The sequence below is a fragment of the Larus michahellis genome, chromosome 4, assembly GCF_964199755.1.
Source record: "Larus michahellis chromosome 4, bLarMic1.1, whole genome shotgun sequence".
NCBI classification, from domain to species: domain Eukaryota; kingdom Metazoa; phylum Chordata; class Aves; order Charadriiformes; family Laridae; genus Larus; species Larus michahellis.
The window spans coordinates 85,279,249-85,291,268 of record NC_133899.1 but is presented as its reverse complement, the minus strand read 5'-3'; the positions used below and the strand labels follow the sequence as shown (position 1 = coordinate 85,291,268).

General features: G+C 36.8%; 1 protein-coding gene across 1 annotated transcript in view; it reads right to left on the bottom strand.

Annotated features, from left to right (window-relative positions):
* The window catches only part of CCDC73 (coiled-coil domain containing 73), a 57,108-nt gene that overhangs the window by 870 nt on the left and 44,218 nt on the right, over positions 1–12,020 (bottom strand). Inside the window, exons 14-17 of the mRNA XM_074586199.1 lie at positions 10,359–10,394; positions 8,637–8,805; positions 5,943–7,499; positions 2,701–2,834 (exon numbers count right to left, since the gene is read on the bottom strand). Of these exons, the coding sequence (XP_074442300.1) occupies positions 2,701–2,834; positions 5,943–7,499; positions 8,637–8,805; positions 10,359–10,394 (1,896 nt within the window). The remainder of the gene's footprint in view (positions 1–2,700; positions 2,835–5,942; positions 7,500–8,636; positions 8,806–10,358; positions 10,395–12,020) is intronic.

Below are 12,020 nucleotides of genomic sequence, written 5' to 3'. Positions count from 1 at the left end.
CATTTTGTGGCTCTCGGGGAGGCCAGCGTGGAGCCCCAGCCACCTGCCTGAGCACAGGTGTACAGCAGAGACCCATTACACAGAGACAGTGCTGCAGCGCTTCCTGCGGAGCTGTAACGTGACATCTAATACTTTGGCTGCATGCTAAGGTAATTCTCTTACAGGGATCGCAAGATGAGGCCTTCCCCCTCTGCTCAATTATTTTTCAATATTAGGCAACTCTGCCCCCAACCAACAATGTCTTTATCAGGCCTGCTTTTATTTTAGCACGTGTATTTTGTCTATAAACAAATACAAATTTAAAGAGGGAACGCCTATAGTGAGACAGCGTATTACTACGTGAGCTGATAATTAGAAAACTTTCCTTCCACAGTGCACAAGCATTTCCTGAAGTTTGAAATATGAACAGTAAACTTCATGCAAATTGTTCACTTAGCCTATTGCATCTGTAAACGTTATTGCCATTCAGCTGAAGATACTGATACTTCAGGTCAATAATGACTAATCTCCATTTCAATGAGAAAGTAACTTCTTCGTTTGAGCAATAAAATTTTCAAGCTGTTAATTTTAGTGGCCGTATATATACACTCTCCCATGCTTTTTCCCAAGGTCTCGGAAAGAAACAGATCATACTTCATTATAAGCCACTAGTCAAAATCTCTATGGAATAGCACATGGGACTGCATCTATCCTGTAGTAATAATCAAAGAGAAAACCTTTCATTTAGGTCTTCCACATGTGGAAGTGAAATAGAGCCATGCCGTGGTACTTGGATTTTACTGAAGACAACAAGTGTTTAGACCTCTTTGGAGAAGTAACTGCAGGTAGGTAATACATATAGCATTTTAACACAGTTGTGTGACAGCGGGTTTAGAATAAAGCTTTAAAAAAAAAACAAACCCAGAGCTGTCAAACTAAAAGGCCTCAGCATTTTCACAATAAAATACAAGTAAAATGTGTCTTACTGCCAGCACTGAGTAATATGGCAACCTATGGGACACCTATGCATAAAAACCATTCGTTGCTGAATAGCATGACTGCACGGTTAGGGACTTGGGTTTAAACTGAGCTGAGGGTGCTTATTCACCCTTACCTTGGTACTCAGGCATATACAGCCTAATGCTTAAAACAATTCTTCAAATTTTATTAGAATTTTAAGTGCACCTGTAGCATTTCTCTTGAATTTTTATCACTTTTTAGAGTACTATACTTCGGTTGAATGAGATTACCCCAGTTGTAGAAGGCATAAGTCTGCTCTAGTTACAATCATACATGTTAGTCAAAACAAACTGAGCAGCAAAAAAGACTACTGAGCCTATTTTTAATCTCCCAACAGCTTTTCCATATCAGTCATAAAAATGACAAATTTGAGGACGGAAGTTATTAGAATGACACCAACACAGAAGGGAGCGCGTGGTCTGCAATATCCTAGGCTGAGATTTCGTAGATTAAGTATTTTGAAAATAATCTAAGGTCAAACCAGCAAGGCACTCTGTTCTCGTCCATCTCAGCTTTTACTTGGCCAGCACATAAGGAGCTTTGCTTCGGAGGTGACAAAGTAGATATAACCACGATCAGGGAATGAAATACAGCGTTGTATTAGGTGTAGATGAGGTGTTTTAGTTCAGTCCTTTCCAAAAGTTCTCAGCTGAGAAAGAAGGATAGGGGGGGCCAGCAAGCAAGGCAGAGTGAGAAAAGTGCTGTAACTGATCAATTCCTGGCTCCATCTCAATAAGAAAAAGCAAGAGAGACACTGTAAATAACACCACTGTTTGGTGAAAAATCCACCTCACTGTCATTCCCAAGTAGAGTCACGTTGGGAAAACTGAGTAATTGAAAACATCAGTTTCTGAATTTCAGAGAATGTGAATGCTAATGGCATTGAGAGCATTGTCTGCTAAAGTCAGCCAACTCTGTCACTCAGAAGCCCTATACAACCTGACCTCAGACTCCTCCAAAGACGACAGCCATAACTACCTGAGAAATACCTCTAGAACCTCTTCTAACAACGAAGGTCACCTGCACTTGTCAATTATTGTATCACTTTTGAATAATATGTTTAGCATTAGGTCAAGTCCTAAGACAGCAGTTACAGCTCTTCAAGCTCCGCAGTCTGAAAGATCTACAGTGCAGTATGAGCCATTGCTAGTGCCATCCTGAATGAAGTTGTCTTACAGGGAAACAATAGGTTTCCTTTTAATTCTCTGGATTTACACGTGTTTGCGTAATGTTATCCTACTAAATATAACTCCAAATATGGCATCACATAACTGCAGCGTAATTCCTAGATATGCTGAATTTTCAGTTTTTAACAGATTCTTTTAAATAACATGTTCCTGTCAAGTAATAAAGGAAACAATGTTGTCATACTTTTATACACTACTTTTTTTTTTCTTTCTTTCTTTCTTTTTTTTTAACTCCTACTTTTACTGTAGGTGATGATTTTTATTAGGGTACACAATGAACTACCCTCTTCCTCCCCTCCCAAACAGACTGGTTAGCATCTGTTTGATTCATATGCTGTGACTTTTTCCTGCTGCTTTCTATCAACCTTAATTGTGAAAAATGGTGTCTTGTTGCCCTTTTGATATTATTTTGGAGATTGACTCAGTCTTAAAGTATCCAGATGCGTACAGTTGTACAAATATCTGTGGAATTAGCTCACTGAGGTCTGGTTCGCAATATTTTTAATTGACTTACATGTTCTGTGGGAAAAGAAGAATCATAAAAAGTCTTTGCTGTAGCATTCCACTCTTCACTAGGGTCTCCCTGGGGGTCTCGGTGGATACTAGAGGTATTCAAAGTGTCGGCAGCTCTGTTAAAACTGGTAGAACCTGATTGACAAAAAGGAAATGGTAACAACTGCAATTTAGTCTCTAGGCACTAATTGTAAAGTCACTAAACTTCTGGTTTACCTCTGATCTTAAAAAATCAAATATTTTTGTTTTAAATCACTGACTGTTGTAGGCTTTTCCTTCTTCATTTTTTCTCTTTCACATATTTTGTCTCTGAAGATGAGGTATGTTTCTACCCTGATTAAAAATGTTTTATATCATTTTCACGTACTAAGTTAATGACAAATTAAAATTGTGATTTATAGAAAATATATGTATTCTGAATATTCTATCTGAATATATGTTTTTCAAGCAGTATTACTTTGAGACTCACCTTCCGATAACAATAATAAAATACATAATTACTTCCATCCTGACATCATATTCCAGAGTGACTTGTAACAAAAAAAACATTCTAACTACAAAAGTTTTTAGACGAACAAAGAACATCTTTTACCTACGGAGTCTTTTTGTAAATGGCTATACCTAATATTTCAGGAAATCAGGCTATAGCTATCTACTAAAGGTAGAAAGGGCAAACAAGTAGATTAATGATAGCAGAGTATAAGGCTCCAATCCTGCAGTGGCTTTGCGCACTGCTAGTAGGCTCCGTTGAAAGCCATATGAAGTTCCTTGCAAGATCAAAACATAAGTGTACTTTCACAATTACAATGCAAACAGTTGCTGTTTTGTCACTACACAGATGCCTGTCGATCACTGCTACAGTAGTAAAATCTTTATTTTGCTAAGAAAATACGTTGCCTCATGGTTATGTAACAGTTAAGAATCCTGTCATTTTCTCTTGCGGGGCGGGGGGAGAGGAAAACAGTTATGAGTTTGTGTTTGTTTCCTTTTTAAAGAGTTCACCAGGAAGATCCTGCTCGTTCCCAGTTCATTCCTGTATTTACTGATGTGGAGAAGCTGCTCTCTGGGAACCAGAATTGTCTAAACCATAAACGGCATTGTGGTTTTAGGCAGTAAAAGGAATTCCCTCAGATAGGCTTACTAAACTCTTTCACCAATTCTCTTGGCCTCTAGGTCTCCCATATGGCTAAACTGTTTGTGCTTCAGTAAATACAAAAAAATTAAAAATTTAGGGACATCATGGATTCCACTCCAGGTTTGCCAGTTGGGAAAATATCTGAAAACAAAACCCAACCACAGTAAAGCATGGAAGTTGCAGTGCTGAGTACCACAATGAATAACTCCTGGATGCCCTGACAGTAAGGTTCTCTACTCTCCAAAAGAGGTGCAGGAGTGAGAGGTCAGCAAGCTGAAGTAGGGACCTATCTAAATTAGGCAGCATGGTGAGAGGGAGAGGCACGTCTGGAACCCAGACCGAGATCCTCACTGGGAAGTTTTTCTAGAATTCAAGAGGTCTGGTGACTGTACTGGTCAACAGGCAAGTTATTTGGGGAATTTGAGTTATATTAAAATCCCTACCAACTCCTTTGGATGAACCTCTCAGAATCACTTATTGGAATTACAGTACTTTGCATACAGAAAGTAAGTTTTCTAACAAGAAAAGGAGGAGGAACACATGGAAGAACTTCAGATAGTGCTACTTGTTCTTACAGAAAAGATACGTGCAGGACATCACATAACTATGCATTCAGTTTCTTGAAACAGGTACAAACATTCACATTATTAAAAGAAATAATGTACCATCTGAGATCAGGATTCCGCTACCTTGCTACCACCACTATTTTCTAGGGACAAAGACCTTTCTGAAACTGAACTTCAAGAAATTGCGCATCTGTATAGAAATATACATAGGCAAAATCACACATAAATCTAAATTTGTAACACCAGAACAATATAAAGAAACCAGACTGCTGGTTTTCTGTCTCACTGCCACTGTCCACAAAACTGAGGGACAGGACTCCATTCTCCTCTTTCTGTACCTTCAAGGGGCAAAGCTCAAAACACTACATCAACTAAATCTCAAATAGACACGAACACCCTTATATTGTGGATCTACCTCTCTTGGAAAAGATCTAAGCACCCCAAGCTCTATTTTTCTACAAAAAAATCAAGAAAGTCAAGAAATTTCATTTCTTCCAGAGACCAAGAGATCATTTGCTTTTAAGCTTACAGTATGCATTAGGAATAGAATCCACATGCAAACTTTATTTTGAGAAAGGAAAGCACCACTTATATTCTCTTTTACTACGTCCAGGTACTGAAGTAATTGTACCTGAGTCAATGTAAACTTGTACAATGTAAACTAAGTACAACTGTAAATGAACCTAAGTTAATTTACTGTGGAAATACAGATGATACTTTTATTACTTTGGTAAAAGATTGAGTTTAAAAATGTCACTTTTAGTAAATAAATACAGAGGTAACCTAGAAGCAAATTTTATTGCAAAACAAATCTAAAATATGTTTTTCCACATCACAGTAATGATTTAGAAACACATAGAAAAAAGTTCATATTTACTGTTTTGCATATTAAAAATATTGCTCAGCAAATAATCAGCTAGTGCCAGCAGTAGAAGATGAAAAAGCTCCTTGAGCAATCGTAACAGCTCAGTGTGTTTTCCAGAGCTTCAAAGAACAGAACCTTCTCCTTTCACGTTCAGCGCGTCCAGATGGTTTTAAGTGTCCATCTGAATTAAAGATATATAATAAAATAAAAAAAGTAACATTTTTAAGCCCCATTAAAAGAAGCATCTACTGGTTTCAAAAACTATCATAATTTTTGTGCAAAACAAGGGCACTGAATGATTTCCAAAAGCTGCTCAGTGCTTTCCGGACAAATGCAGAGCCCTAATAGAGTACGTCCTACATTAGGGTTAAAAATGCCTATAAAAATTCAGTTTGTCATTTCACTGTTTTTTTGTCACAAAGGGAAATAGGAGAAAAAGTTTATTTAATCAGATAATTGAGCAAAAAAAAAAAGGTGTTTAGTTGCATTTATACTATAAATTAATGGAGAAATCTCATCTTTCAATAATTTATTTTTTTTACCATATAACTGAAATGTCAGAAGGTTTACATTTTTCTAATGCTATATTAAACTTAGATGCAGAAATTTCATATTTTGGTATTTTTTTAAAGTATATTCAGTTCATGCTTCAAAACATAAATGCTTATTCTTCTTACCTAGTCCTGTTTCTCTTCTGTCAACATTTTCACTGAGATTTTGACACTGTGTTTTTGAAATAACCTTTGTGTTTTCCACTAAGCATGGTAGTTTCTCTTTCAAAAGGGAAGGTTCCTTGGAAGCTGAAGTCCATGGATCTTGACCTCTCATTTGATTTACCCTTGAACAAGAACCGAGGTCTAAAAAATTTAAGTATACTGGAGTTTTCTCAGCTTTTTTATCTGAGGTTGAAAGATCAAAGGATGACCTTCCACTTATGTTTACTAAATTTCCAGATGTTCTCATGGGTAAAGGGCATGATTCTTTCAGGTCACCCTCAGCAAACTTCCTTCCTGGAACGGTACTATTCAGTGAGTCTTTTTTCTCTTTTAACAATGTGTTGTTTGTTGAATTATTGACCTCCAGGGAATGTCCATTTTTGATGGAGTGTATCTGAATATCATTAATTTTTTTACATGGAATTAGTTTATCTGTACTAATCCTATCTGTTGGGGGTTTTTTATGAGCAACTGTTTCAAGACCATCAGCCTTTACTGGAGATAGGTCTTCAGCGTTCAAAGTATATGTATTTGTATCATCCCCTGTTTGTTCAGCACTGTCTCGTTCAGGTTGCTTGCTGAGCATGTCATCCACATTTACTCCTCTTTCTGTTTTGGCGGGGCATAAATTCAAAGTACCTAAGAGACACATATTATCACTGTGTTCTTTTGTGGCATCATCACCGCTTGCATTTCCACAATAAAGAGTTGGTAGATTTTGAGCATCAGTTGCTAGAACATCAGTACTCCTCAGTGCACCATTTCTGTTTATATTTCTGGCATTGCCAGCGTACTTTCTGTCTTCAGCATCTCCATGGGGCTGTATAAAAGGAAGTTTATCTCTATGCAAACCACTCAGATTTAACAAGTTTTTTTCTGTTTTATGCAATCCATTGCCTACATAATTGTCACTGTCCAGCAAGCTACATTTTTGGTATTCTGTTGGAGAATTTTCTTTAGTATGAGATAGGAAGCCAAAACTTAATTCCTCAGCTTGATGATTATCTGTACTTTTCTCACACACAGCATTCTTCGCAGTGCAAAGAACCACTTCAGACTCAGGTTTGGGTGCTTCAGGTGTAAGGACACTTCTGCTGTGTTGTATGCTCTTTGATTTTTTATCTGCCTTAGTACAAATTGATTCATCCATAGTGTTGCACAATTCTTGCTTGCTAGAGTCAGTCTCCTCACTTGCATTTTTCTTGCAGACACCTACAGTGTCAGTACTGTCTAAAAAGACCTTTCTTTTTTGTGTGTGGCATGCTGCCAATGGCTGACTGCTGTCCTGTAACTTTGGTTCTAAGTTTGAATTTTTTTTCTCCAGTAACATTCTATGTGTTGTTCCCAGGTTTTCTGCTTCTTTGCACTCAGTGACATGTATGTCTGAGATCTGTCCTTGGGTAATTAAATCAGTATCTGTGCAGAGGATATTCCTGGGAGAAGCCTCCCTTTGCTTTTCTTCATAAGGGCTAGCAACATTAATTTCATCCTTAAAACTGTTTTCAAGAACTTGTAAATCTGTTAGAGTAAGTGTATTCTCTAGTTAGTGATAGATGACCCAAAGGTTAAGTAATGCTTTACTTTTACAGTTTAAAATTTCCAAAGACAGACTCAAGATTAGTATCAATACTGATTTTTCTTATCTTACGTTACACACAAGTCTATCAAAAAGTTACTTAAGTAGTGTATTATGATAACTTACAAAATACTTATAAACTGTTCAGACAGAAAACATATTAACATTTTGTAGATCTATGGCTTACAGTTGAAATCTTGCCCAACTGATATCTGTCAGCCTTATTATTGAAAGGCATCCTCATTATGAAATTATTACACATCCTTAATCAACCATTGTGTGCCCACGTAAAGTTTAAGCCACTGTTTACTGCTGCGGCTGTGTTTGTCTTTATTTTTGAAAGTGGCATTTGTAGCCACGAACCGAAAATGTTTAAGGGACTATATTGATACCAAAAGGAATATGGTATGACTTGACGGTAGTGGACCAGTGAGGAGTAACAAGGATTTTAATATCAGAAAGGTATTTTCTGAAAGATACGCTCAAAGGCTGTGAGCATTGATCCTTTAGAGCAGTCACTTTGCAGTTAATAAGCTTTTAAATTTCCACTTATCTTTGCTACATTTTAGAGACCAAGCATTAGACACCAAGTACTTTTCCTTCAGCTGGCTTAAAAAATTACTGTCTGGAGTTAAAAAGTGTTTTGCATAGGAAAGTATTACAAATATCCACGTGAACAAACCTTCATTGCCCTGTGCAGCACAATCCCTCTTTCTGCCTTTTTTTCATTGTTTTATTGGAAAGGGAAAGTGCTTGGTTTTACTTCCAAACCCTTCTATACACGATGGTTCTTCCTAACCCCCATTCACTTCTCAAACTGGCATGCAGAAAGAGTATTGCAACAGCACACAGATCTTACTTATTGTCCCAGGGCAGCCACCATAAGCACTGTGCTTTCAATTCAGAACTTTGTGAATTTATCGTAGATTAGCACTACTGACACCAAGGATTTTATTACTGTTAGTAAAAGAAGATTTAATTCAGAATTCAAGCATTCTCTTGTCATATACTGTATCTGTAAGCCTTTATCCTTTCTTCAGCAATACTACTTATCTCTGTTACCCGTGTAATGTTCTTACTTTGTTCTGTCTGTAATTCCTCAATGGTTCGAGAGTAGTCCATTGCATTTTTTACTTCAGTTTCTTCTTCATGTCCAAAATTACAGTCTTTTCTTATTATAGATTGCACACACTCATTTTCTTTCTGAATAGCCTGTATTTCACTGTCTTTTGAGTGTTCTTGACCACTCTAGCATAAGAAGGAACAAAAGATTATACATATTTTAATAATTTACTACAGTTATTGATTAGATTTAAAGTTCAGGACTTAGATTTAAAATTATTTTTACAATTCTGGTGGAAAATAAAGACCATTCACCTGAAGTATATGAAGTTAATGTAAATGGAGAACAAAAGCAGACTAATACTCTAGAAGAGTAGGAAAGAAATTAGGTCCTGCTACTTTACAGTCCACAAGAGAAAAAGTTACACAGATGATTGACAGAATTTCTCAGAGGAAGGAATACATGTCGTACATGTGCTGGCTGGATCACTCCCTCTGCGGCTAAATCAGTGAACTGCTCAGTAATTACATGCAGAAAAAATCTGCATGATTACTAATTACATTCAAACACTTGTGCATACACACAAATATTAACACTATTCTTTTTTTTCCTAACAAACCACCTAGGATTTTTAACTTTGTTTCATAGGCAAATAAGGCTTATGAATTTGCAGTTCCTGTCAGTCAGTTCCTCATTCCTTTCCAGGTGGCTTTTTAACCTGAATTTCAGTCACATTCAAGAGGAGTAGAAGCCTGAAAGATAATGTCTACTTAAAAGTTTAAGTCACTGGTGTAATACTGCATCTGTATTTGTCTTCATTATTCAAAGTTGCCTTTGGTAAAGCTCTGCGAAAACTGTGAGCTGAATAGTAAAGAAACATCCTAAGAAAACCCCACCAAAAAAAAAAGGAAAAAAAGATCCTTTATTGTCATCAGCTGTTTGGCAGCTGAAGGCAGGAGCACGCGCTGGCTCTTGCCCTACAGATAGGATATAAAAGTAGGTAGATGTGGGAGGGAGCAGGGGTATTGCTTAGTCCATAAAAGATGTTAGAAAAAGCTGGAGATACTTGGGTGACTGGAGGTGTTGCAAAAGGAAGGCTGGGGTGTGGGAGGGAGTTACAAGCGCCATGCTCGGGCATCGTACATGCGGGGAGGACAGTATATTGCAAAATGGAGGGAGGCGCGTAGACAACACTGGTCAAAAATGGGATTATGGCAAAGGTGGCAAAGTAGATGATGTAGAATACAAATCTGCAGCGAACAAATTTCTACAGGTCGCAGAAACATCCTGATGCTCCCAGCTTGGCTGATTTGGAGGGAGAGAGGAGTCACGGTGAATAGAAGAAGGTCCTAAAAATAGTTTTCTCTTACCAAACACGCCACCTTCAATTTGAAGTTTCAATTGAAATTTCTTTCTCTTGTCTTCATGTTTTATTATCATCTTTCCCTGTCATTCTGATTTGGAAATCATAAATATTACATCTTTTTTTTATTTTTTAAGTTTTTAATTAGTTAATTTTGCTTCTTGGCTGTATACAGCCTTGGCATTACATTTTCAAGCTTTTCTTTTCAAATTCAAATACAAGAAATTTCCTTTTTCTTTCATGAAAGCTGTAATTCTTTAATAAACTCCTGCTTCTAGGAGCCGTTTCTTTAGACAGAAACACTAAACAGCACGATATAACTGTGCATGTTCCTCTTTTGTACAGGTATAAAACAGCTACAATGGTGGAACTTACCACATTTGTTGGTATGGGCTGAACCGCTGAACGCATCTGAAGTAAACATGAGAAAGTGCTCTTAGAAAGGGAGAAAAGTTACACAATTCCTTCCAGATTTTCAGACGGGTTGAACAAACCTAGTTTCCATTAACTTCAAATGGCTGTTCAGCCCTTCAAAAATAGGTCCAAGATGCATAAACTAAAATGCCTACATATCAAAACTATCAGACCTGGATTTTAATTTTTTCCCTGTGATTTAGTGAAGTCTACCTAAGCAACATACACTTACCTAAGATGACTTTTCCCTCAACAGAATATTTCATACTATGAAATTCAAAACCTCAAACCTAGATCTCCCTGTACATATACACATAAAAGAATTACCATAACCCGTTGTTAGGTGTTAGCTGTATTACAAATTATATTAAAATAAATGTGAACCATGGTAAAATTAAACTAAATTGCAATTTGAGTCTGCAATAAGGTCTGACATTGTACCTTTCTTTTTTAAAAGGCCTTTGCTTCACTACTATTCCACAGGTGATCAGTATGAAGTTTACATACATTCTAAATTTCATGTCCCACAAGTAATTGCAGGGATTTCAGATTGCACTAGATGTAAAAATAAATATATGCCTATTTCCTTGCAACACCTGGAGCCATAGTCAAGTTCTAAATCATAGCCAACACCTTGCCCTTTTATGTTTTGCTAGACACGGACTCATTAATGATACAAGGTGAAATTCCACAGATTAGAATAATCAATGTGATCTGCTGCAGTGCCTGTAATTTCTTGGCAGTGTTCCACTGGAGATGTGACTCAGCCTAACCTGCCTAGCTTTTGAACTCTTATGATCATACACCACAAAGCGGTATGGCAATTTGCCATAAAATAGTGCAAGGTATATATTTAGAAGACATCTCAGCCTTTTTTTTGCATTTACGGGCACGTGCTTTAAGCTCATCTACTTTCAAACACTGGGTTATCTTAGTACGCACAAGTACTGTTTATCGTGAACAAGTGATCGTGTGCATTGATTCTGCATCCTAATTAATTCGTATTTCATTTTCATTTAAAGAAACAATGATTTTTAAAGGTTACACAATTTGCATTATACTTTGCAGAATTCATACAGCTTAGGCACGATGAGTGACTTTCAAGTCTAACTTCCATTGCAGTGTTAAGCACGTACCAGCAGATACGTGTGTGTATATTCATACATGTGTGCATACGTATGTTTTTGAGCTATTAACATATGTACAGGCATTGTGAAGAAACCGATTTTAAGTTCTTCCAAATTCTAAAATATTATTACAGTTTGTCATTTTACCGACAATTCATAGACTAGTTCTAAAAAATAATCTGTCTTTAAAGTCCTAGTGTCTTCCTAATACTGAAAGTGAAATTATATACATGCAAAATGATTTTTCCCTTCTCTGAAGGATAATTCAATATTTGGATGTAAAAACTAATGGAAACAATAATATAACCAATACTTAACTGAACAACAGAATACATTCAATGCACAGGGAATGTTTTTCTTATTGCTTATGACTCTTCCCATTTTTTCAACCTTATAAAAGACTGGAATATAAATTTGCAATCCAGTTTAAGTAAGGGACACATAGCTGCAGGGCTATGTGCTCTTCTTTTTGCTCCAGAAGGCCATCTTCATGTGC